Genomic DNA, 27,926 nt, shown 5'->3' on the forward strand with positions numbered 1-27,926 from the left:
AGGTACTACTTAAACGCTCAAAATCATATGCCTTTTCCTCAACCATGCTCATGCATTATTAGCTTAGACTATTTACATAAACTACTCCAATACCAATTTCCCTACAGAAGGATGGAGAAGAGCCAGTTGCCACTTTTTAGCTCAAATGACTGCCTCATTTTTTTTGATAGCAAGGTCCTACAGAAATCCAGGAGAATGGACCAGCCTGCCTGCAGTGAATTCCCTGTGGAGCAGATACCCAACACATGCAGTTTGGAAGCAGATCACCTGCACCCTCATCTACCCCATTCACATCAGCTTCTTGGCCCCTTCTCCCCCCAGGTCAGGGAGCAGCCATCGAGCCCAGACCAGAAGTTCCCCTTCTCTCTTTATAATAAGATTAGTGAATAGAAATTTTGCTTAACTCCTTTTAAAAAAGAGCTACCTAACAAGTCACTGCCCATGCAATAGGTGGGGGCAGAAACGGTGCGTTGCACCAGGACACTGTAGATGTCTCCATCGGAAAACCAACTCGCCCACCCAGAACACAAAGCCAACACATTGCTGTATCTACCACACAGCTGTCAAACTCCTCCCATGCCACCAGCTCCTGACACCACAAAAACACAGGGCTTGCTCCACCTGAATGCATCCGAGTGCTTGCTTTGGCACCACCTCCCTGGCCTAAATCTCCTCCACCTTCCTAGCCTTCCTACCTTTCCCTCTCCCCTCCAGCAAGCCTCAGGTGCTGGCGTCACCTGCAAGGAGATGCCCCAAGGCCAGTCAAAGCTTGCTGTGTGGTGGTCCTCCAGCAACAAGTCTCCCTCAACACTGCTCTGATGATGATGCAAAAAAAGCTCAGTATTATCATTGCCACAGTTGCACCAGCCGGAATCTGATTATTGCCACTGCCGTAGCAGCACCAAAAATCTTGTACCCCCACTGAGGATCCAGCCCTGCTACAGCCGCAGTCGCTTGCCTTTCTTGTGGGGATTGCAGCACAGGCTTTCTGAAAGGACAGTGTCTCCTTCCAAGCCCGGTGGTGGTGGGGGAGACAAGTTTTACCAGTATAACTCATGGCCAAGTGCATTTTCCTGTCTTCATTAAGGGTTTACACCAGCGTTGCTGCCTTGGAAGCCTGCCATCAATTAGCAGGTCAAACCCCTCAGCCTGGGAAAAGCCTCTCTATTGTTTTCTGTCTCATGAACAGTTCTTCAGTAACTACGTATTTTTTTTGGAGAGCAGGGTGTTAGAAAACAATTGATACAAATAAAGAGCTCTCCTTCACCACTGAAAGTAAACTGTATGCTTAATAAGATGAAATAATTTGGTCTCTGAAGGCCAGAAGACAATAGCCTCACTGTTGCACTCATACCTTGCAAGTTATGTCCTCACGTCACCCAAAGCAAACTGTAATAGGGACTGCTCCACAGCTCAGATTCCCTTTAAACCTCCTAGCTAACCTCTTTTACCTCTTCAGGTTTCCCTCTTTAGCACACACACGCATCAGCTGCTTGAGGAAACCTCAATTCCTTCAAAAAAATGAAGTTACCTTTTATGAGGCTGTACTCAAACCCCCTATGTTTCTCACAAATATTCCTAACTTCTTTATGTCAGGAGTTGCGATTGCATCATGAAGCAAATAATATCAACAACCGTGACTGACATTAAAGGCAGCAACAGCAAGTACAGCTTTGTGTTCTCTCTCTCTGAGTGGGATGAGAATTGATTAATTACTTTATTACAGTGTGGGTGGAAAATGGAGTGAACTTCAAATCGGCACAGCATTCAACGCAGTATTTCCTTTATAGTGAAGAATGAAAAATAACCCCAAACCTAGAATAAATCTCCCTCCCCAATTCCTCCTTTTGTTTACACCAGGTTTGAGGTTACTTACACAGTGGCACAATATTAAAGACTCCACGTGCATCTCCACACCTTAGAGCACAAGCCCACCTTCAGTTGTCCAGCACTGAGAATCAACATTTCCTAGAGGCAAGCTACTACTATGTAATGCTCAGGATGATGTTTCTCGCATCCTCCTTCTTTGATCTGTCAAATAAAATCCACCGCAAGAAAAAAAATGCTAAACACTATATTATTTTGTTTTCCTGCCACAATTCTATACTTCTTTGCTCTCATTTTTATGGATATTTTTATCGTTACCGGTGCAGACAAACAGCCACTGGAAGCAGCCAAATAAACCATGTAAGGCACAAAGAAATATTCAACACACACGTTCACCTCCCAGGCAAGACAACAATAACAGAACACCTGAAATCAGAGTCTCTTCTCAGGTACACTAAGTTATGCCACTGAAGTCAAATCTGTTTTAACAGTTTAATTTGACCCCTTTATCCTCAAAGGCACAGAGATTATTCCATTACTGAAAAATCTACCAACAGCACTATACAACAGCAACGGCTGGGAATTTGCAAAACAACAAAGAATACCATACAGATATCAGAGGGAGGACAAGAAAGGACGACCCCTCCACGAGGAGGCCCTTCCACGAGAAAGATCCTCAGGGGCTAGAGTCCACCGTGAGCACCAGGCTCTCTTACCTGTGTGAGTGAGCATGTGTCGCTGCAGAGAATTTGCCCACGGGAAGACTCGAGGACAGTAAGGACAGGCGATATTTTGCAGGCAGTCTGAGTAAGCGTTCCTCTTCCCTCTCAGCAGATTATCTTCAGCAGTTTCCTTCTCATCCTCACTTGTTCCATTTCTGCTGCTTTCTTCCTTGAAATTGTCAGTGGACTGCAGAAACGGGCTAAATTTATTAGTGTCTGTGGTAGCCAGCATCTTCTCTATGCTGGCAAACTCCCCACTTGACTCCAGATCCACGCCACTGCTAAGTTTAGGCTTATTTTTCGTTCCTTTCTTTCTACCTCTTTTCTTAGTCAACCCAGCATCAGCAATGGGAGACTGCTCTGGATCACACGCCTGAGTCGGGTCACCGGGCAGGCTGCCATCTCTCTGAACAGCAGTCATGATTGTCACTTTTGCTTTGGCGTTCCCTGATTTGTCACACCCAGTGGAGCTGCCCACCGCCTTGGGACTGGCATCTGCAGCCTCCGTTCTCAGCAAAGCGGGAGCAGAAGACACAGATGAAATGATCTGTGCAATGGAAGCCAACGGCGGCAGCTCTTTAGTTACTGGAGGCTTTGGCAAGAGAGGTGGCGGTGGCGGTTTAGGCCTCAAGGGTCTCAGCAAGGCAGAACTGCCAAGGAGAGCCGGCGAAATGATCGGGACAGTCAAATGCAATGAACCTTTCAGTGGCTGGGGATGTATGACAGACCTGCTCTTCTCTGAGTTCCCATTGGCACCAAAAACCAAAGGACACTGCAGACAGTTATAAGCTTTATCACTGTTCCCAGAAGCAGCCAGCTCTTCATTCCTGGCTTCACATGGGACATCATCTTTATCCTTCTTCAGGACTTTGGGGATAGACAGGTCAATAGGCTCCATGGAACAGTCATAGAGGGACAGGGGAGAAGAGCCAAACAGGCTCTCCTGCTTCACTTGCACAGCACTCATGGTTTTGTTCTTCTGAGAGAAATCCAATGGCTCATCAAAATCCATCGGGAAGTTGCCTGCAGGTTCAAGTTTGATGGGAACGTGAGAGGAAGTCCCAAGCAAGAAGCCGTTTTGTGGCTCCAGGAAAGGCGTCATGGGCTTGTGGTCCATGTAAGTGCTGTCCTCCAATAAAGGAGGGTCTGTCTGGCTTTCCTGGGCACTGCAGTCCACTGCTAAGATGTAATTCTCAATCTCCCTTTCTTGCACATGCAAGTGCTGCTTGAGGATATGGTGAATGCAGTTCCTCTTGGCTGAAAAGGCTGTGCCACACTCCTTGCACTCAAACGGCTTCCTCTTCTGGCAGCCGCTGTGTGTCCTCATGTGAATGCGGAGGGCCCGGTAATGCTTCAGGTCCTCACCACACAGCTTGCACACAGTGTCTGGGGAGCAGAAGGCATCCACCATCTCTGCAGCATTGCTGGTGACATATTCGATGTTCTTCTCTATATCCTTCCTGGTCACTTTGAGGTGCTTCTTTCGCAAGTGCCTCTCACAATTGGCTTTCACTGTGAACGGGTAGTGGCAGATTTTACAGATGTAAGGCCTCTCCCCGCTGTGCGTCCGCAGGTGCCGGATCAACGCTGCCTTGTCAGCTGCGATGTAGTCACAGATGTTGCATTGGTACGGGGAAATACCCAAGTGAGAACGGATGTGAGCTCTCAAGACACCAGAGAAGGCAAACACCTGGTCACAGAAACGGCAGGGGTACAAAACTTTCCTCATGGTTGGGGCTTTCTTGTTCGCTGCCCCTGCAATGATGGCTTTGAGGTCTCCTTCTGTGACCTCTTGCTTGATCTTGGCTTCCATACTCAGAGGCAGGAGAGCTTCAATGATGCTGTCCTGCTCCAGTTGTGTCTTCATCTCGTGCTGAGTTAAAGGCTCTACTTTGGGTTGGAGGAGCAACTGCGAGGAAGGACTCGATTTGGCTCCTGGCTGGAGGAGGTGAGAGTTGGAGGAGGACTCCAGCGAGTTCTTGATCAGCCTCAGAGGGGGAGGTGGGAGGCTTGGGCTGATGCAGCCAGGGGAGGCTTGCTGGGCACTGATAAGAGGAGGAGGTGTAGAGGTTGCGACAACTGTGCGGGGAGTTACCAAAGGCTTTGGCTTCAGCGGCGGCATATGCTTGAAAATGGACTGTACAGGGACAGAAGGTGCCTTAGAAAGTGGAGGAAGACTGATCTGAGGAGGAGCGGAAGAAGCCATCTTCAAGATCTGCTGAATGTCTGCCAGCTCAATGGCAGACTCATTGGAGATGGGTTTTACCACAATACTGCTGTCAGGCTGGATGATAAAACCCTTCTGGAAAGGCTGCAGCGAGAGGAGCTTTATGTTTTCTTTCGTAGGGGGAAGGACCGAAAATGACCCTCCCACAGAGGCAGCTTCCAGAGGAGAGAGGCTGAGCAGACCGGTGCTGCCAGGTTCTTGAGGTAGGTTACTCTTCAGTGCTCTGAGCCGCATTTCTTGGAGCTCATCTTGTGTATTGTCCTCCTGCTTGACAGGCTTGATGTCTTTGGTGTACTGTAGGCCCAAGGATGCCATGAAGGCTTTCTGGTCTGGGTTCTCGCTGGGTGGGGTCGTGGACTGTGTCTTGTGCTTGTCTTTTCCCTGATCCACCACATGAGTTTCTGTGTGCAGTTTGAGCGCCGAAAGCATGGGGAATGCCTTGTTACACGTCTCACAGATAAATCGATGGAAGTCACTGATGCACCTTCGCAAATTCGTTTCACACCAGACCTGCAAGACATGAAAAAATATTTAGAGCAGACATCTCAAACTGGAAAGGCATCACATGCTGCTGCAAAACAAAACCAGTTCACTCTCTCTCACACTGCCCAAGTTAAGGAGTTTAAAGCATGCACCACCTACCTGGCATGGAGACATTCCTGCTCCACAGCCTTTAGTCACCTAAGTGGTGTATCTGAATTAGGGGTTTATTCTCCTGAAGTTCCCTTCTATAAAGGCAAACTCCTTCAGAGGGCTTTTCAGACTCCCAAATACTTTTCCATTCTGAACTTCCCTTCCAGAAACCCCTCTCACTTCACTGACAGGACAGGAGCCTCAGCAGACTATACAGCAAACTTCAGTAAGCTGAGCAGCAGGACTACCCCCTTTAGCTTTACTACTACAAAGAAACTAGGAGGAAATGAGAAAAAAAAAGGATTCCAAGAAGACAAAACATAAACCAACCAAAGTAATACCCTCAAAAGCAAATCAATGAAACGCAGAGCCCAAAGCAGGCTTTTGGTTAGTGAAGTCTGTTTACATTTATTCTCCCAAGAAAAATACTAAGTTCACAAATGGATTTTATACCTGTCCCTAAAAATGATCATGAATCCGAATGCTGTATTTAAATGCTACCCAGATAGCTCACATGTTGCAAAGCTTCCACATGAAAAAAGAGTACAAATAATAAATTAAGCAGAGGGCTGGCACGATCTTTATATATTCTACACACTTTGTTCAGATACTTCATAGGTCTTGCCTCGTAGTACAAGCACAATTATTACAAAAGGAAAGTCCCAACATTCAAATCCCTTAGTAACTTTAAATGTCTGCCATTAGTTACAAAGGAAATAAAAGCAAGTTGTTTAAAAAGTACTCTCTACTCCTTTTGTAACTTTTACACCAAAACTCAACGCTAGAGTTCCAGAATGACCTACTTGCTCCCCAGGACCAGCAGCAAATTTCAGGTCTACCACCTTGCAGCCAGAAGAGCTGGATATCAATGCTATAACCCAAGTAGAATGAGAAAAGTGCAGACACTGAATAAGCATGGTCCTGCTGGATTGTGCTGTCGATTTATTTCTTTTTCTTTCAGATATATAAGCAGCTTCATCCAGACCCAAACTAAGGCAGGTAAGGTTTGACAGAGGGAGGAATAACACCATCCTACAGAAAGCTTTATGGCTCTCAGAAAAAATATTTACAGACCACCTCCCTGCCTTTCCCCAGCCACTCTCCCTCAAAGGTGCAAAATCTTCAGACCTCACATAAGGAACATAATGGAAATGTGCTTGGGAGTGTTTTGTGAAGAAATCGCTGAACATGTCACCATTCAGTAAGGTGACTTCCTAAAGTTTTTTGTGGTAAAATCTTTCACACCACAACTACATCCTTGTCACAGTAAATTAAAATAAATAATGTCTTCCTTACCATGTGTTCTCCCTATGGATTTTAGATGTAGGATGGGTTTGGGAAAGAGAGAACTAATGGGCAGGCTGGAAGGTTCAAGGATCTAACATCACCAAAGTTATCCTTTACAATATTTTTATAGATCTTTACACCAATAGTTATCCGCTGGAATGCTGAAAAAAAATAACCCAAATATTCTATAGATGAAAAAAGAAAAAAAGGAAAGGCAGAAAGTGTTTGAAGCCTACACAGACAGTGGTAATGTGCTGTCCACAAAACATTCTACAGCCAGTCTCTGCCTCATCGAGGATGAGTCTCTCATCAGTGAATTCAGAAGATACGCACTGAATCAGCTGGTACCTTAAGCTATGAAGAACAGAGAGTACCTGAGAAATGCGGGGGAACTTCCTACAGGAGAAGTCCGTGAATCCCAAGTCATGGAAGCCTGCCGGAATCGAAGGGTTGTTCTGAATGAAAGGCTTTCCCATGGGATCTCTGGGAAGCTGCTTGTGGATAACTGCATTATGGCGCAGTAATCCCCGATGAGTACGAAAGGTAATACAACAGATGTCACACCTGGAAAGGAAAGGAATAAAATAAAAATTACTTTACTGACTGCTGCAAGCTTAAGAACTAGCATTCTTCTTGGATTAGGACAGCCTCCTTCCTCTCACCCCATGGTACGAAGAACCTGCTAAATGCAAAACAAAGCCTCAGCACATCAAATGCCTATCACCACAGAAAGGCCATTTCAGTCACAGTCACTCTCTACCAGTTACTGGCTATTAAGCGCATTGGAAGTTTAAAGAACATAGCACGTGAGAACTGAGTGTCCGTCGTGGCCAGACGGCAAAGTGGCAGCTGAGACCACAGCCTTCTGACAACCTTCCCATTGTCCAACATAAAATATTTCAACGGCTTTACACCATTTCATTTTTACTAAAAAGTACTATTAAAATAAAAGACATTTTAAAAACCACCAGTGACAAGGAGAGGTTAAATCAGACCTAAGCAGCAGGCAGCTGCAAATGTATAAATAGCACCTTTTTTACTTACTGCTTAAAACATACTACTGAACACCACCCAAATACTCGTGTATGAATTTTCTCTGCACTGCCTTTCCATAAACTTTCACTGACTTTTCTCAAAGCTGTTAGGAGAAATACACCATTTCAAAAGGAAAACTAGCACTCCTGGCAGGGGGGCAGGGTCAGAGGAGGAAGACCTCAAACAGGTTCAAAGCTTCTGACACTCATACACCCCCTTCACAGCCAGCGTGCCCCAAAGAAAAATGCAGAAGCAACGTCGTCTCCTACCCACACTTTATTGCTATGATTTCTTGTTTTTCTTAAGTTCTCAAATCCCAAATTCAGCTAAACAAAAGTTTCTTGCACCAAGTAGACTTGTGTTGAGCCATCAAAGGTGTTGGAAACGCAGCTGTGCTGCAGGCAGTAAGGACTACGGGGCAACATTTGGCCAACACGTCAACAAACACGCCTACCGCCTTTTCAATATCTGGGATTTGAGCTCTGTAGCGTGACAGGTCACGTCCACTCCATATTCAACAAGTGACACACAGCTTCACTCAACACGGTTCCTTGCAGGCACAGTTCCAGCTTGCAACCAATGGATGGGTTGCTCAGAAGTAAACACCAGTGAACACGAAGCAGTCAGATTTTGTCAGCGAGGATGTCATATGCACTAGGAGATTTTCACGTCTCCCCCTGCGTTAGTTCTCCCCATACTGTCTTCGCCCTCCACATCAAGGAAAAGGACATATGCCTACTCATTAAAAAAACATCCTGCAATTAGAAACGACTTCTGACAAAATCCTGAAACCACCCCCTCCCTGTCCAGTCCCTAACAAGCTCCCATTGTTGTTCTTTTTAGCACTACATAAACTTCCACAGACCTTTTTTATTCCCTGAAAATGAAGAGATAATCAAGTCAGCCACAAAGCAACTGGACTCATAGTCTCTGAGTGCTGAAAGAAGCAAGTGTGAAGTATATGTAACATAGCCTCTGTTATCACGGTACCCAGAAGGCTGGAACATGAATATTATGCACTGGACGTTTAATTTGTTTTATCTCCCCTGTCAATTCACTTGCATCCTACCTTTAGAATTATTGCCAGCATAGTCCCTGCATTCCATTAAATACCGAACCACTGCCATTTACAAAGCAACTGTTCACTTAAGGAGGACTGCTAATGGTGACAACAGTCTCTGGTAGGGAGCGGGAATGCCAACACATAGCGCTCCTCCAGCGTCAGGATCTACGGCTCTCCTCCAGCTCACTTGGCAGCACCTACTCCATGATGCAAAGCTTTCATCTTCAGTGAAAACACAAACGCACAACCACCAAATCCACTGGGGGAAGGAGAGCATGAAAGGGTTAGAGCAGTCACCTGTAGAGCTTGCAGGCTACTGAAATAAAATCCTTTTTAGAGGTGATGAAAACACCTGGTGTGAAAGCAAGCAATGCTTCTGGCACACTCTTCCTGGTACACCAGCAGACAGACAACGAGGCCTTGCAAGCAATGCTCCTGTACCAGCGGGAGCATCGCCGGCGGTCCGTGGGGCCAGCTGCTCTGCAGAGGGACGCACAGCCTCACCTTGGGGTGTCCTGAGGCAGCTCCAGGGTCCCCGATGTGCCGGGCCTCCCCTGGACCAGCAACCCAGTGCCGCGGCCGTGTCCCCTCGTGCATGATGGGGCAGGCACAGCCACCATGGACGGGACCACAGAGCTACTGGGAGAGCTGGCGCCTGCCACGGTACCCCCAGGATTTGGGCTGAGCAGGAGCCAGCGCTCCCAGGCAGGCAGCCAGCCCTCCCACACAGCGGGGAGGTGTGCCTCGTCCATCTTACTCTCCCTCACCTCCATGGACTGTGTGACATGCTGATTTTAAGCACTGGTTTATTTTAGGGCTCCTGTCAAAAGCTGCACTCGAGAGTAAATCTTTCAGAGCAGAGACCCGTGTGAAAGTCCTTCGTAGTACACCTGTATCAACTACTATGCCTCAGGACAGTAAAAATTTGCAATTTAAAAATGGTGTTTTCCATGCAAAGGGAACCGCCTCCCTTCTCCCAAACCAAGAGTAATACATATTGAAAAAGGAACATGTACTTTCTCTCTTTCACAACACATAAACACCCTTTTGCATTCTTCTCTTTCGTCCTTAGTCTTCTATTTTTCTTGGTGTGAGTGAAGGATCAGCAAGCAAAAAGAAATGTTGGGAAAAGATTAAGCTCTTTTTCCATTCCTGGCTGAAAAAAGAAACATCCAGACAAATCACACCTGTCACCTCAAGATGCGGGCACTTCAGGGCACATAAATGCACCACGCCCTGGCTCAGCACCCTCCCCAGTATCACGGTTTGCAGGATCACCCAGGAGCTGGGGCACGGGAGGGATGTGTGGGTGCCCTCCCTGCCTCCACGGCAGCAGCTGGGAGAGCTGGAATGGGAACAGCCCGAGGCAAGCCCTCTGGGAGAGAGGTGGGCACAGCCCCTCCAGGGCAGGGTCCCCAGGCAGGCTCCAGCGCCCGCGCTGATCCCCAAGGGCAAGGGAAGGTCATCGCAGAGCCGCTCTGATGCCTGGGGGTGCCACCGGACAGCCGGCTCGGGACGTCAGGCTCCACAGACCTCACTTGGGCTTGTCAGTCTCCGCTACGGATGCAAGGTACTTAAAATACATGGCCCATCTGCCCAAGTGTATGCACGACGTTTCTTTCCTCTGTGTGTGTATGTTTTTGTTGAGTTCCCTCTCTCTCACCTTGAGCAAAGGGAGTCCGAGTTTGTCCTAAAATGACAGCTTTGAATACAACCAGCAATGCAGATGCAGATACAGACAGGTGCCACCTCCAAAAAACCTTACAGGTACTAAGCTTCAAAACCTAATTAGTTAAGGCAAGCATCATGTGTATTGACTAAGGCTTGTGTTAATTTAAAACGGAGTAAGCTGCCATGTCTAACAACGCCTTAACTGGAAGCATTAATTTTTTGCAAGGAAGCCTAACCATTGGTTTCTGTGTTTTGTCATCAGTACTATTTTCTGTCTTCAGGTAGTATCAATGCCTACAGTATTTTTAAATCTAAACCCACAGTCTAAACAAGACAAGAGGAAGGAATCCTAGGTGATATGAACATTTTTTCATCTTGCTTAAACTCTTTTTTTTAAAAAAAAAAAGTTAAATAATTGTGGAAAGTCTGAAAAGTCCAGCATATCAAATAAAGCATCTGAAACAGATGGTAATACTTTGCTCATGATGAACTTCAAAAAAAACAAAACACCAAAAAAACCCCCTCTCCTTACAATTTCACAAGTCTGCTCACGTGCAGTGCCAATTCAAACACGGATGGTATGGCTACAGAGAACGGAGATCGGAACAGGTTCTGAGGTTGTTAGCAGAACAGGCAGAGCAATGGCTGAACACCTGAGAGCTAAATGCACTCCACTTGCAAGGTAAGTTTCCAGATGTAGCAAATAAAAGCTGCTGTGTTATCACGTGATTGCTAGTCTTGGCCACAGTTTTCCATTCTATATATACGATTACAGAGCAGAGAGAAGAAAGCTGTTCAGTTCCAAGTAGAGAGATTCAATTCTAAACAAAAAGGAAAAAATTGCTTTTAGCAGGTAAGACCGCTTTAAAATGAGCTTCATTCTCAGCTGCCTTTACGTTTCATTGTTGTTCACACCTGTACAATGTAAACGTAACACCAGGGCTCTGGCTCGCTGGCAGGGGTGTACAAAGCATGCAGGTGAGAAAATAGAACTGCTAAAACACAAAAGCAAACCGAAATCTAACTGTGCGATGACAGTGCAATGACCAGGCTGACCTTGGTGCTCAGGCCACATGTCACGCCAGGCAAGTCTGTTTAATTATTACTACACCAGTGCACCTTTATCGTTTGGGTTTTTTTTTAAGTGTAGACAAGGTCTCTGTGTAAAAACACACCATTAAAAAGCTTTCTACTAAAATAAGTTAGTATTCTTGAAATCTGTAATGCTAATTAGGATTTAAAAGCATTTTAACAGGCTTTAAGAAATAGTCAATGCTTTGTGCAGCTCGTTCAAGAGGCAAGCCAGGATTTGCTACACTTATAACAAGCGGCACCTATGCAAGAAAAGTTTACATAAGCGATGCCCGTTGCCTTGCATTACTCTCTCCTCTGAGCCAATTCTAATTTGTCAGCAATGGAAATAGCTTTTTTTTTCTTATACAGAAGGAAATACACTTTAGAAAGGAAATAAAGAGCCAAATTTCAAGCAAAATTAATCAGTCTTGATTTTGATTCAGGGTAACGCAGTCAAAACATTCAGTCCTAAATTTTACATTTCAGTAGTCAAGACACAAGTGCCAAGTATTTATATCCATCATTGTCACCAAGAAGTTAAACAAACACTATGGTCTACATTAACTGAGACTGGCAGTGGGACAGGGAAAGCAACATTTAGCATTCTTGTACTTATACTTCTGAAACCACACAAGAGTAGAACAAAAACCTGAAGTTTTCACCCATGCAACTCATTATGTTGCCCATGTTGTGCACATCAACAAATAAAACCAGTGTTAATTTCTAGACCTTATCTAAAATAAAAAGCTTGATACCATTTCATTCCTTTCCGGTCTGTGCTCTTTAGCAACTGCCACAAACAGAAGCAAGGAAAACAAAACAAGAATGAAACATATCCTGAGACAGAAGTCGTTAATACACAGTTATGTTATTAAGTCACCTAATTCCTCCCACTGAAATCCCTAATCTGTACCGTATATAAATTTCTACCTTTGTCGTTATTATTCTCCCTTCTGTCTCACATTATGCTGAATTAATATGGCTCTCCTTACCAGCAAAGAAAATGCTATGCTGACCTAAAAATAATACACCTGGGCAGAAGAGAAACACAGGTGATTCCCTGCACTTGACTCATGTCTGCACCAGGGACAGGAGCAGGCTCCCAGCCTCCGCACCAGTAACGTGCGCTGCAGAGGAGGCCGACAGGGAGGGGGAGATGGAGAAAGGATGGTTTTAAACATAAGGGCTTTCACCACCTATGAAAGAAAAACTAGCAGGTTACAGACATATTCCCCTTCAGGAACGGATTCCTTTGCTTCTCTCTCACTTCTGTTGGGGCAAGGCAAAGGGAGGGAGATGAGAGCGCACAAATTGGTTTCTGCTCCTGTGCAACCCCACTCAGGTCCAGATACTCCTCTCTTTTTGGATCAAAACCCCTTCCTGGCCTCCACACTCAGGGCCCTGGGAAATAACATCCAACAGCTGCACTAATCTCTACCACTTGCTGCAGCTGAGTGATGGAAAAGCAGCAGCGCTGCGAACGCCGCTCCTGCCTCGCTCCCAGGGATCCCTGCGGGTCCTCCCTCTGTCCTGCGATGACCATTCCTGCCTCCTTCCCCACAGCATCACAGCGTGTCTGACCCCGAAGGACCTGCTGCTCTTCCATCTCCACCTCGCCCAACGCCACATGAGTCAACGCCGAAATCGCAAGCGGCATAGAAGCAGTGGGAGCCAACTCGCTGCCAGCCGCAAAGGGCTGGAGAGCCTCCTCTCCCCTTTCCTGGCGCACAGGGGGACGGGCGCAGCTCACCAGAGGTTCAGTGCACGATGCTTCACCTCCTCAGCAAAGGCAGGACTTTTCTTTTAACTTTTCCTCCCTCTCACCTCCCCACTGGCTGTCTGACTTTGCTACCAACGTGTCCTGTCGCTCCCTTTAATTCTCTCCCTCAAAAAAGCCACCCTTGGGTGCAGCAAAGGCTGAAACCACTGCGCCAGCCCTTCTATTAATAGCAGGATGCACAGTGCTGGGAGCATTCCTATGGCCACGCTGTGGTACAGGCAAGAACAGTACCATGTAGGAGCCAGGGCAGATCTGATACAAACCAGGTTGATGTCGTGCTTCAGAGACTTGGCAGCATGCTGTAGAGCCAGCGCCCATACCGGTGTATCGTGACTCCCACAGAGTAACTCAAGTGAAGTTAACCACCATAGGGTTTAATAAAAAGGCATGAGCCGTCCTGTGCCACTTTTAACTTTCTTTGTGTGTGAACAAAGAAAAATCAAGAAAAAATATTTCACTACTTCCCAACACTCTAACGAATTGCATGTACCAGCAGCACTTCAACAGTGCCAGATTTAAATACCTCTGCCCCAGTGGAACAGTAGCTTACTCAACCATTTACTCCAGCAGAATTAGCATGCAACTGAGAACAAATAAAGGGAAAATGGGATATGGCTTGCAGACACTTGCACAAAGTAGTTCTTTTTCTCATAATGACCTTTTTACTTAATAAAGGTCAAAGTTTTAAAAACCAGAAGTGTTAAGAAATTGGCTGGACAGAATCACAAAGCAAAAGCTGAAGATCAACATAAATAACAACGAAGGGTTTAATAATTAGAGCTAGCACACCTGGGGAAAAAAACCCATGACCAGCACAGTCCCCTACAGCTACCAGAATTGGAAGCTGCACAGCATCCAGAATAAAAGTCATTATTTGTGCACACAGACTCAAGTGGACCTTCTGGTATTCCTTCAGGGTAATAGAAGGAAAGCTCTTCCTGCCTTCTAACACATCTTTCAAATACGGAAGGCAAGTATTTCTGTAGTTTTAAGATTAAGGGGAAGAGTTTAGAAAAAAAAAAAATCTGTGCCTACCATGTTAAAAAAGCAACACCATTTTCACAAGTAATCGAAGAAGAAACACACTTCCAGGTGCCTGTCTATCCTATAACCACCCACTGATGACAACAGGGCTCACAAACAGGTGCAGCCAAATCCGGACTGAACATCCTTGCCCTCACCTACATTCGCAGGCAAGCTGTGCTCGGCACGCAGACGGGACTGCTAACACCATCAGCAGCAGCGAGCACTCCGAGAGAGCCTGTGTATAACCAAACCCTGGTCATCAGGATCGGGCAGGCATGCTCATAACCTGTTTTGGTTCAGCCCTCTTTTCCTCCTTCCCTTTTACGAGAAGCTTTCCTCTACAGTCAGCTTTGCATTTCACCCGCTTTCTATTCTTGCAGCTGAGCTAAGATACTCAACACCATGTGACACACCACACAGTTTCACACGAGAGCGTCACTCCCTGTGTCCATTCGCTATCCGGTATTTTTACCCAGCTGTTCTGTATTCCCAGTCTCCTTGCAGGATGAGCTCCCTGATTTGAGCTGACCACTTCTAGACCAGCAATGGACTCATGCTGCTCTTCAGATGCTTCCCATCTCTCTTTTCTGAACAGAAACTTCAGGAAACAGTTAAAATGCAGTTCTGGTCTCCTTTTGCAAGCCAGCATACAGACAGATGCTCAGCCCACTGATTTTACTTCTCCATTCACTCAGTGAAAGGATGCATCCACCGGCTTGCTTGCATACCCTCTCCTCTGCCTTATCAACATTAGGAGCTGCATTTTACCACAGTGTATTTTTGGTCCTAGCATTTACCAGAGCTGGGTTTCACTGTCATCAGCTGGCTCACGGTATTGCTCCTCCACTGAAAATGCTGCCAACACAGATCAGGACTCGGTTCCTAGCTCCTATCAGCAAGACACCGAGCTAGCAGCTTGCATAGCAGAGCAGAGCAGAGCAGAGCAGAGCAGGAGAGTCAGTCAAATCCGCAATGCCACAGAAGTGGCCCTCATGCACCTCCATCCTTGGCTGTAACCAGCCTTGTAGCACTGACTCTGTTAGCACCCAGGAACACCAGCAGCAGTTCCTACCTAAATGATCCCTGCTGGTACAATCCCAAAGAATGACTAAGAAGGGAAGTACTGGGGCCAAATTATAGTGTGCCAAAACCAAAGGTCAAGGAGGTCCATCAACATGTCCATGCTGGAGTGCTCTCTCTCCATCTCTCTCTCAGTACTCAACAACTGTGTAGGATACAACCACCTCAGAAATATCTGGCTGCATTAAAAGAGCATAACATTTCATATTTTGAAGTGCTAGCAAGGAACCAGGCACACCAACAGTTGTGACAGAGATGGAAACGTAGTATGAAACTTCACAATGCTGCCTGAAGACTACTTGTCAGTCACGCTTCAAGTTGCTTCCAGTAACAGTAGTGTCAACAATCAAGAAAAAACCATCCTTTCCCCACCAGGGACCCATAGCTTTGTCTCACAAGTAATATAAATCGCAAACAACATTTAGTTTTCAAACACCTTCACTCTTGTAAGTTTGCAATGTCACCAACACCTTCTCCCCACAAAAGGCTGACCACATGTAGACAGCAACGTGCTTCACAAAAATGAAGTCAGCAGGACTATTCTCTACTAATAAGGAGAGAAAAGATAGAAAGTGAATTCCTAAAGTTGCTTAAATAGGCATTGGCAAAGACATGAATGAAACTTATGGGGCTTTTTCTGTTGTTTGGGTTTTTTTCTCTTTTACATCCTGTACAACATACTTTTACTCAGTCACACTGCTGCTCTGTACACAACTTAGTCTTGTACTAGTCTTTTCTACTGATGCTAATGACTGAAATAATCTCTGTACACTTTAAATTTGCATTAATTTGTTTTCTTGGTTATTTTATCTCCCCAAAGTCAATATGCAGAACTGCTCTGAAGAACAGTAATTGGGCAATAAACGTAATATTCTAAGTAGCTGGAATCATTTTGACTCAAAACCCACTTCCTTTTGTCCTGATTCAAATGTGGCTGCTCACGTGAATTGGTCAAAATTATTTTAAGACTGGGACGTAGGTTCAGGTGTCTTGCAGCGTCCCACCACCTGACACCATGCACTGAAGAACAGGGATGTGCTGCCAAAGGGGGAAACCTGGTGACCAGCCTGACTGAATCGCAAGCTGTGTGTGGCATCTTGTGAAACAATTTACTCAGACAGTCCAAGACACCATCCCTAGTGCATTTAAGTTGCCCACTCCTCCTGAGTGAAGCCAGGTAACACCAAGACACAACGACAGCATTTTCCACTTGGGAGAGTTTTCAGAAACAAGAGCTCACAGTGGTTGCCCTGGCAAAACTGTAGGCAGATGTCAACAGACACCAATGGTCAGGGTGTCTCGACACTTTCCACTCCAGGACCTGAGCTTTTCTGTTGCTATGCCTGTTACAGATCTCATTGTTCAAAACAACACCTTTCCATGGTGATGTTCAACCTCTAGCCAACCTGACTTGACAAGTTTCAGCAAAACTTCGGTAGGCTGTTTTGAAGGAGAAGGTAGACTGTGAACGGCTTTTGGTATTCTTTGGAAGTTCTACATAAGTACGTTACCCTGGGGCAAAGAGAACTGCTTTTGCTGTCCTTGTGAAAATATGCCTGGGATTTGGCAAGTTGCAAAGCTTAATACATTCTATCACTGTTTGGACATGCTCTGTAAAAGGTCAAAAACCTTAATCTACCCTGAATCCGTTCATGGCAGCACGCATCTACTGGTTCTGGTCACCAGGTCAGCTCAGTGACTGAGGCAGACGGTGTCTTTCACACTCTGCAATCTCTATTTCTTTCTTGTCTCCTATAAAAACTTAGCAAAAACAAATCCCCTAACTGAAGGCAATGCCACGCTGAACCAAACGTCATCAGGAAGTCCCCATAACACTCGTTCAGACCCAGGCTTTTGCCATGTTCAAACTGCACAACTGTTCTCACTAAGAACTGATATTGAAATATGTCTCTAAGAAAGGAGGTAACTGCAACGCTGTCGCCACCACCCTCCTCCTCTCCTCAGGAAGATACACAAGCATGAGAGGCAGCATAAATGTCTCCTTGCTGCTGTGAGGAAGGAACAATTAAAAAACCTCTAGCTGTTGGTTCAGAGACACAGAATCACACAGAATGTTCGGGGTTGGAAGGGACCTCTGTGGGTCATCTAGTCCAACCCCCCTGCCGAAGCAGGGTCACCTACAGTAGGCTGCACAGGACCTTGTCCAGGAGGGTCTTGAATATCTCCAGAGAAGGAGACTCCACAACCTCCCCAGGCAGCCTGTTCCAGTGCTCTGTCACCCTCAGAGTGAAGAAGTTCTTCCTCATGTTCAGATGGAACTTCCTCTGCTTCAGTTTGTGCCCGTTGCCCCTTGTCCTGTCACTGGGCACTACTGAAAAGAGCTTGGCCCCATCCTCCTGACACCCACCCTTCAGATATTTGTAAGCATTTATTAGGTCCCCTCGCAGCCTTCTCTTCTTCAGGCTGAACAAGCCCAGCTCCCCCAGCCTCTCCTCATAGGACAGATGTTCCAGTCCCCTCACCATCCTTGTAGCCCTCCGCTGGACTCTCTCCAGCAGCTCCTCATCTTTCTTGAACTGGGGAGCCCAGAACTGGATGCAGTACTCCAGATGGGGCCTCACTAGGGCAGAATAGAGGGGGAGTTGAACATCCCTCGACCTGCTGGCCACACTCTTCCTAATGCACTCCAGGATCCCATTGGCTTTCTTGGCAGCCAGGGCACACTGCTGGCTCATGGTCAACCTGTAGTCCACCAGGACACCCAGGTCCCTCTCCACAGAACTGCACTCCAGCAGGTCCGCCCCAAACCTGTACTGGTGTATGGGGTTGTTCCTCCCCAGGTGCAGGACCCTGCACTTGCCCTTGTTGAACCTCATCAGGTTCCTCTCTGCCCAACTTGCCAGCCTGTCCAGCTCACGCTGAATGGCAAGCACAGCCTGCTAGTGTATCCACCACTAACTGCTGTGAGAATCCTCCTGGAGGAGAAGGAGAGGGAATATAAAGGGTACGCTCTGGTTACAGTGAAACCCAACAGAGGAATTTTATAGTGCCTGCACTTTTTTAAAAGCCACACGTTTTCCTTTAAGCCTGTTCCATTGTACTTGCCAAAGGAAAGAGGAGAAACCTCACATAGCGCCTGGAGAGGTTTCTCCCCAGTAAATCCTCACATCTCCTTTGCTGGCACTGCTGATGCTGCTTGGAGCTGCCTGTCAGGCGACCTTTCCGAGCACATTACCATGTTTGACAGCAACCCTCCACCACAAAAGTTTCCAGAGAAGTTACCCAGCTCTGCGAGCGAGGTTTCTCATTTTCCCTATTGGCTGCACAGCGTTTCGGTGCTCTGCTAATTATATCAACACTCAGATACAAACTCACCAAAATAGACGGTGTCCTGAGGCCCCAGCTGCAGGGAGACAGACGGTCTTTAAATAATCCAGGTAGAGAGGCGAAGGGGATCAGAAAGCACGCCTGGGCCACCTCCCACTGCTAAGGGGGACTGCAGGCAAACTTGATGGCATCAGCTCATGTCACTAATTAGGGTGCGGGTCCCGGGGCTTCAAAGGGACAGATACTGACCAGAGGGGGGTAATGCCGAGGAGGAGATACACTGCCACAGCCCATTGTCAGCGGGATAAAGGGCCCTATTCTTGCTACAGAGAGCAGGGCAGTCCTTACCGTAATTAGGAGACAAAGAAGCACGATTTAGGATTTTACATAATCAAGAGATACTCTCCCAAGCCGGAGCCCCTCTCACACAATCAGTGGATTAAGTATTGTTTATTCTGCTGCAAGTCAACAATGCGGTGCTCCCGGCTTTACATGAAAAAGCAGCACTGGGGAAGACAATGCGGGCTGTCTTTTCATCTGACTTGGAACAGCTAACCCTGTGATTGAAAGCTGTTCATTTGACAGTATCTGGAAGGGTAATGGCCCACCCTGTAAATTAGCAGCTCACATACCCACCCGGGGGCTCCCAGACAGCCTTACCTTTTCTGCTACTTAGCAGAGGGGGGCCGGGACAGACAGACAGACGCTTTGGGGGCGAGAAGCTCTATTTACACAACAGCACTACAAGTGCAGGATTACAGGACCACAAGGAAGCCAGGCAGAAGCTCCTGCACAGCCCGGCACTTTGCTGCTGCTGCTGCCAGGGTGCATCCCCGCCGAGTGGTTGGTACCACCACCAAGGCAACGCACACCGCTGCATCTCCCCACATCCCTCCACACCCCCCCGCCGCCGAGGTCTGCAATCATTTTTATACTGACTACCTGGGGGAGAAGATCGGACCCGGGTGTTTGCCCTGTGGTTTACAAAGACAAGCACGGCTAGACAGACGGAGCATCGCTTATTTTTGGCCACAACAAAACAACCTGTGCCGGGCGACCTGAAAGGGTAGGTGCAAAGCAGCTGCCAGGCCCAGCGCACCTGCCTCAGGGATGCACGGCATCTGGTACCCACCTCACAGGAGTCCTTGTCAAGCACCTCTGCTTTTGCAGTATGGGCAATAAAAAGAGACTGAGCACGTTCTGCTCCCTGCTCTTTGCTCTAACACAGCTGCTACGCTTTCTTATTTGTTTGAACTTTGTTTAAGGAGAGTTCTTCCTCCTTGTCTCCTGCAACAGGCAAACACCAGGATTCGATGAACGCCTTCTAATATTCTGCAGTTTGCTCTCCCGCCACAAGTGCACCCATACACACGTGCCTCCTTCTCTCATACTCTAGCAAAATATTCTTTTCTACATCTCTTTTACTCAAAAAACCACTCCTAAGCCTCACCAAGAGGAATCATTTCTGTCACATGAATTCAGGACTGAGAATTGTGTGGCACATTCAGCATATCTTGTTGAATTCTACAGTCTTGCATAACCCTGGAAACCAGGGGATTACAGCCCCTGCCTGCCAAGGATTTTAACCCATTTCCTTTGGGATGAAAGAGTCACCTCTACAGCAGCACAGACTGCTCTGCTTACCAGAGGATTTTCTGCTAGGTTGGGCCAAGCAGACAGTGTCATTTGACTTGTCTAAACTAGGACAAACGGTGTATTTTAAAACAGACAGGCAGGGCAAGCTGCATTTGAATATGTTAGCTGACCAGGGAGAACCACAGCTTCCTTGTCTTGCCCTATCTCCGCTGACATGTCTTAAACTGCTAAAGCAAATATTTGACAAAAACCTCCTTACGGCCATTTAGAAAAGCCCATAAAGACTGGCATCCCAGCATCAGCCTTAACTCACGCCCGCAGCACTTGACAATCACGGCCTTGATTTAGGAATACATTTTAGCCCTTGTTTCTCCACACAATCAAGGGTAGCAAAATCCACTTCAGGAGAATATTATCCAACAGCAGGTCTCCTAATCATAGAGAAAGAGTTGCACAGCCAGTGTGTCTTCCTGCCCTGCTGCAGCAGACCGCAAAGCTGCCAAGCTAGAAGGGTATCTACTTTGTAATCTTTTATCCATCAGTCAAAGCAAGAGAATCCACCACTCCACTCTGGTCCATGGCATATAACTTTGCAAAGAGGTCACATCTTCATAGAACCTTCAAAATGAGGCTAATGCCAGGATAAGCCAAATATGAGAGCTGTTATCTCTAAAGCATAAAATATATGGCAAAATTATGTCAGACTCTCTTTTGTGGAGGTTGCAGAGCTCTCGCCAGAAAAACTGCTTCAGTTTTGCTCTACAATGAAAATTTACTTCATTTACTTCAGAAACAGCAGCCTTCATTTAACCAACTACTATTTGCTGGACCAAGTTTCCCCAACAATTACAGCACTTATATTGCCTTTAAAATATGGTTTTACACATATTTACCAAGGTTTTCTAATTTTAAAAAATGGAAAATTTAATAGAAAAAATTCCTTTTAACAGAATGGGATGGCTCTGCTCCATGCCATTCTATTATGAAACTGTATTCAGAAGAGACTGCTGACGCCTCAAGATACTGAAATCTGCACCCTTCCAAAAAGATCATAGAGTCCAATGTCACAAAATAACCTTAAAACACTGACAAGTTTCTGCAAATGGACAGTCTCATTCTCTAAAATAGCAGCTTTTTTGCACATTTAAACTAGACTTGGAATATCTCTTCTGTATCTTCACATATCTGGCTCTACATTTTTCTATGGTAAAAAACAGGAAATAAAAAAGTACCAGGAGTCCCAGGGGCGATTACTCGAACCAAAACACAACACCCAAGCACCTTCCCAAGCAATTAATAACTAACTATTCCTTGTTAAGAAAAGCTGATTTCAGTCAAAATCCAAATCATTCCCTAACCTTGACAGGCAGAAAAGCGTAACACATTTTATTGAAAGTCTGGAACCAGAAACTCATCTGTCTTCACTCACTCCCACAACAGACGACGACACCTTTACATCCAGGGATTGCTTTCTCCCCAAGCAGGATAATCTCATAGGTTGGTACCTGAATACTTTTATCAAGTTTTGTTTCATGTTTTAAACATCTTTAGTTTAACTTATTAAAATTTTGCAATTTGGCATTTTACAGTTTTACATAACAACAGTGATGGGTTCAGAGGGGAGGAAGGTGCTTTGATTTCTTCTAAAAACATTCCCAGCTATTGACTGGTAAGATATCCTGTATTTGCAAAAAATAACAAAATTAAGCCCTGCAGCACCCTGGTGACATAAGATGAGGCAGAAATGTTTAAAAACCTGTTCAAAATCACAAAGGGGGGCAGTTAACAGTGCAGGGGGCTGAATGGCTCCTGTCCCTCCCCAGCAGGCTCCCTTCAGGCCATCTGGTGACCAGAAACACTCCTGGGACTCTTTCTTACCTCAGCGAATTATCTGGATGTGTCTCCATGTGGGACTCCAGCCCATACTTGCAAAAAAAATCTTTGAAACACACTGGACAATGATAAACTTCCTCCTCAGCCTTCTTATCCCCTTCACAGGAGTGACCATCCTCGACAACCTTCAGAGAGAGGGAAAAAAAACCTCACTAGACCAAATTTTAAGCAACAAACTAAACACGCAATCCGTCTGAAGTCCTTCTCTTAAAAATGAAGCAGCAGGTTTCATCCGTAACTTTGCTGCAGGCGACCAGAAATGACTCATTTTGGCAACAGAGAGAGGGTGAGCAGCAACAGAGCCTCCGCGTGTGTGTGAGAACATGCACGACAGACAAGGAGGCTCAGCAGGAGATACCGAGTGCAGCTAAGTCATGGATACATCAGTTCTAATGAGAAACTGCGATTTGAACAACTTATAAACCTGTATGTTTATATCCTACTGAACTAGCATTCTTCCCCCTTCAGAAAACCAGGCGAGCTGTCAGCCTCGATTATTTATGCCACTGAGATACTGCCAGCTCCTAACTCAAGTGGTCCAGGGAAAAGCACTGAACTTCTCCGTGTTTTCTATAGTCCTCTTCTGATTATGGGGAGAAAAGCATGCACAGAAACAAGCTGTACTGAGCTAAATGGAACTGCTACTAGCTTGCCATTTAAAGATAGTAAGTGGAAAGGGTCGAGTTAAGTTTGGCAGCCACCATACATTTTGTACAATGGACTGAAACGTACTAAAATATTTCATAAACAAAACCCTAATGGCCTTCAAATAAATATTTTTGCTCTTGCAACTCCCATAATGTAGGATTATGCTACTGTGAAAGTGAAATGTACTACAGATTTTTTTTTTCTCCAGATGAAGACAAAAACAGACTTAAGCTGTTGCTGCTTTTGAAGTAAACACTGGGTTTTTTTAAAGATCAAATCACTATCCTGCAAGACTATGAAGTAAATGGAAGAAAAAAAAAACTAGGGGAAAAGCTGAGGTAGCAAAAGAATAGTTCATCCTCTTGCCATCCACCATCAATTGCCTAATATAAATTACAAGCAAACCCAAATATTTAAACAATGAAGAATTTTAAAAAATTGAATTTTTTTGATTTCTGAGATTAAAAATTCATTTTCAGTCTCAGACAACAGCACTGGCTACACAGGAAAAGCATGGCATCTTCAATATATGCAGGGCTGTAACAAGACTACATTTCAGTATTTCTGTGCTGACTGCATGAACACAACAGCTGACAGTTTAGGAGGTAGCCAGGAAAATCTTTTGCTCCATGCCCTGTAAAGAACCTTTTTTGCAGGTGTCCTCTCCTCTCTGTCCATCTCAGCATCATGACTAAACTTCCGTTTCGAAGACAACCGCCTGCGCTTCAGCGGCGATGGGGGAGTTGTGCTTGCTGTGCTGTTCGGATCCTTCTCATGAATCTTCATGTGCCTGAGCAAGAGGAGGAAGAAGACACTGTCAGCAGGCAAATCTGGCCGGAAAGTCCACATAAATTTTAATGCCAACAACACTTCTAAAGTTTGCCTTTAAAGGATACCAGCAGAGACCCCATAAACCGGACCGCACTTTGGAAAGACAGCTGGGGCACACTCCAGCACGGGACCCCGGCAGCGCAAAGACCATGCGGGGCCGCGGCAGGGAGCCTGCCAGCTCTCGCCGTGCCCCGACCCACAGCACAGCACTTGCCCCGTTACCGCCCATCCCCGGGAGCACAGTGCCCGTCCCCCTTCATCCAACAGGCGCTGCTTCTGCCTGACGCTGCGCAGCAATCTACAGGCCTGGCCTCCCAGCCCTGTGGCAGTCTGGTAAGGAAAAGCCTGCAGCTTAGCATCCCCTTCTCTCCGTGCAAAAAAAGCACCCCATCTTCAGCTGACTCTCTCTCCTTTTATAGTTTCAGACAGCACCCCAAATGCGTCAGCATACACCAATGTCAGAGCAACGCTTCCTAAATACACTTGTCTCCTTCCCATCCTTAACACGCTCGTGCACCCAACTCCAAATTTCAGCTGCAACTCTGAAGCCAAGACGTATCTGGTCAAACTGTTCAGCTGCGGCAGGTTTGGCTTGCACAACTCCGTATTGCCAAAGCACATTCACAAACCAGCTTCCCCAGGAAAACAACTACTTCTCGTCACAAAGACACTGGAAAGTGGAGAAGGACAAAATGGCTCAGGAAGCATTCTCACAAAGATCTGTATGCCTGACTCACCTGCCGCTTGATTTTCCTTATCTGCAACCTGAGGAAGACACTGTTGTGTAGTTTCGGGGTATTGCTCCCATTGCTTCTTTTTCTGATTACTAAAAGCCCACCTTGTAAATTTTCTTTTTTTTAAACAAATGTAGGGCCTTCAGCCTCACTTCAAATTTGTAGTGCTTTAGAAAAACATCAAACTTAGGCTCCTATGTGCAATAGAAATTTTTGCTTCTAACAGGTAGAAATGGGAGTGCAGGAGAGAGCTGCCCTTTGTCTATGTAGCTGACTTCAAAGCAGCACAAGGGAGACAATGTTAATGGCATCTGGGCACATGCTTCAGAAGTTACACCCCCAGCTCGGCTCAGGACCGTGCCATTTAGCTTGACTGCACGCTACCATGTTCAAACATGAGAGAATGTTGTAACCTAGACGAGTCTCACATGTCCTCATAACTGCTTGGCTGTTATGACACCAAATCCGTTTTAGTTTTGGATGCCAAGGGCATGATGCTTCCAGATAACACACTGGACCAAACTGACTCACAGGCAGAATCCACTGGAGCTGCTGGGAGGACTGTCTCCTCACACAACGTTTTTTCAACACTTCCTTTCATAATCTCTGAACCCTCTTTTTTTTTAAAAAAAAGGGCATCTAAATTACGGTCTCAAACTACAGCCAGGCTTCTGAGGGTGTTACGTAGGAACAGCCCCAAGCCAAAAGCACCACACACACCAGAACCAATACTTAAAATGGCTGTTCAGCTACTGCCCGCTGTCAATGCCCAGCAAGGCTGGGGCTGCTCAGAGGACCAGGTCCACAAGGAAAAATGTGGCTTCCCCAGCCCCCTAGTAACTCTCACTGGTCACACAAACGGTGGACGGAAACTGGTGACACCTGTCAGTCACACTGTGGGAGGTTCAAGGAGGAGAGAGTATCTGTGTGCAGAAGTGCCCAGCAGGTTGGGCACAGCAATACAGGACCACTGCTGAATTCGCGTAACCTCTTTCCCCACCGATGGCCTGACTGGGAGCAGAAAGGAAGGCTGAAGCTCCGAGGGTTTGGCTCTCTCCAGGTTCGACCAGAGCCAGGGAGAAGTCGAAGCGCTGGCACAGCCTCCGCAGCTCAGTGCACTCCCCTGCCTTGGCCCTCTGGCAGCCCCGTCACCACAGGCACCAAAGCTAACTGATTTATCGGCATGAATCCAGTGCTGCCTGGTCTCACACAATCCGCAGGGAAGGCATCTACAGGTATTGTACTGCCTCATTGTCTTTAGTCTTTTTTTGATCTGTTTTTCTCCCCCCCTTACGGCACTGATCTAACTTCGTGTGCTAGCTAAGTCAACCCCAGAGCTTCCTAGTGGTGATAAGTCAACAGTGTGAGGAGCAGTTGCCTGTATTCATGCAAGAATAAGGGAGAAGAAAACAGCTATTTGTTCAAAGGGTTTCTGTCCACAATGGTTGAAGATAAAACTCAACAAGCATCTGGGAACAAAAAACCATAGTATTCAATTGTGCAGGCAAAGCAAAACTTGGAAGATAGTTTCTTTCTTTTTTTTTTTTCTTTTTCATGAAGACTGCTTTCCAGTTTCGCTGAGCTCTTGAAAGTGAGAGAGAGGCTTTTGCATGTGCCTGTCTGTCCCCCAGCCCAGACACACACATGGCCTACATGCCTAACTTCCTGGCAGCTTGACTGACGCACAGCTTATGTTACTCGGCCAGTTACTTTTCAGAGAGCTAGAGAGCAAAAGCACTCAAGCTAAATCACATTCACCCAGAAAACTAACAAACAAAAGAAACCTCCTATGCATTAAGCGTGGGACTTTTTGTTCCTATTTTCTTTGAAAGTCTCCTTTCTGCCAGTAACAAGGATGCAGAGCTCCTGTTTAGTCACTACCCATGCAAAACAGCTTCCCCAGGGCTGAGTTCTTTCTACCTGCTGTTTGTCCACCTGTTGAACTCTGCCTGTTTTGATGGAGCTGCTCCTATGTGAGAGGGGTGTGATGGCACATCCACATCACACCAAAAGGAGAAACTGGTGAGACCTCCAGGTTAGTGTCAGTTCAGTCTGGCACCTCTGCCCGGCATGACCTAATGTATGCAAACATACTGGCTCCTGCAAGTCCCAAAAGCAGTCCAGCCGTGTTTGCAATATAATGTATGTTGGGAAGGCAGGGCTTGCTAATGTGGGTGCAGCACCACGGTGACGGGGCTTTGCTACGTCTGGTATCAAAGTCACCGGCTGCCTCCGGCTTGCAGTTCTCCTTCCCGCACCCTGCGCGCTCTTGCCATGCCCTAAATGCGAGCACAGAATCCGTACCCACAGCAAGGAATGTGGTAATCCCTTCATGTTTTAGTTTTGTATATTTGAAAGGAAGCGGCCCAGGCTATTGAGCTATAAACAGGAAGACACCCTGACTGCACCTTTGACTTTTACTGCGTAGGTCAAATATCACAGCTGCTGTGATAGCTCTCTGCGTGCGATCATCAAGGAAAAAAGAAAAATCCGAAACCAAAGCAGCAGGTTCCAGAGTTCTCAAAGAGAGTCGCAACCCGTCCACGTTACAGCCAGCAGGTTTCTTCTTTTGGCAGGTTAAGCAAGTTTCACTACATCAAGTCAAGGGTGGAGAGGAAAAAGATTACTTGAGCTACAGCCCAAGATAAGTGGGAAGATAAAGCTGAGCAGTACAAAGGATAGACACAATCTTCATCTCTCTCTTTTACTTTGCAACATGGATGTCATTCTGCCTCGAGAGAACATTTATCACCCAACTTGGGTTGAACTGCAGCTGATGCCAAGCCATATCCACATACAGAACTCTTCTTTTAAAGCTGAACACTCCCTTCACCAAGGCTTCTTTTACTTAAAAAGTTTCCTAACTACAACTGCGGGGGGGGGGGGGGGGGGGGGGGGGCATTTGCTTTGCCTGATCCTCCTTTAGCAGCATTTGCCTTGATTACATCTCACATGTAACACTGAAAATGCCCGACCTCACTGTTTAGCCTGCCAAGCTAGAAGTAGAACAGGAACAAAACTGTGCTTAGAAGTTATTTTCCCATTGTGACTACAACAACATATTTTGACCTGACAACACTGGCATACATTGAATACAAAAGCCGGGCTCGTAAGTCAGCCTGGCTTCCAGCATCTTACAATGATAAAGGAAAATGAGATGACATTCATCAGTTCCAAAAAAATAAACACTCAACACTAAGTGAGAATGTAATGCAAAAAAAGAAGGGCAAAATAAGGACATGCACAGAAATGCTCATATTCAGCCACAGATGCAAATTACAGCAATGTGTCAGCAGCTCTGAAGTGACCACTGCTGCAGCTCAGAAGAGAGCCAGAGCCACAGCAGATGAAACTTGAGTTGTTTTGGTTTTTTTCCAATTTAAATCAATGAATTCTGACTCTGAACCATCCTAAGAGCCACCCAAGAACAGCAGACAGGCTCAGGAAGGTACAGAGCCCTGAAACCCACACTTCAGATGGTGGTTATTAGTTTTCCAGCTACACATGCAAG

The 27,926-nt window shown here is 46.2% G+C and overlaps 1 protein-coding gene across 6 annotated transcripts in view; it reads right to left on the minus strand.

The window, feature by feature from the left end:
* RREB1 (ras responsive element binding protein 1) overlaps positions 1-27,926 on the minus strand; it is a 127,146-nt gene that overhangs the window by 18,521 nt on the left and 80,699 nt on the right. For all 6 annotated transcript variants that reach the window (XM_075416975.1, XM_075416970.1, XM_075416972.1 and 3 more), the window contains 4 exons: positions 23,496-23,640; positions 22,188-22,327; positions 7,071-7,260; positions 2,544-5,286 (listed from right to left, as the gene is read on the minus strand). In XM_075416975.1, the coding sequence (XP_075273090.1) occupies positions 2,544-5,286; positions 7,071-7,260; positions 22,188-22,327; positions 23,496-23,640 (3,218 nt within the window). The remainder of the gene's footprint in view (positions 1-2,543; positions 5,287-7,070; positions 7,261-22,187; positions 22,328-23,495; positions 23,641-27,926) is intronic.

Source organism: Opisthocomus hoazin, chromosome 3, assembly GCF_030867145.1.
Source record: "Opisthocomus hoazin isolate bOpiHoa1 chromosome 3, bOpiHoa1.hap1, whole genome shotgun sequence".
Taxonomy (NCBI): Eukaryota; Metazoa; Chordata; class Aves; order Opisthocomiformes; family Opisthocomidae; genus Opisthocomus; species Opisthocomus hoazin.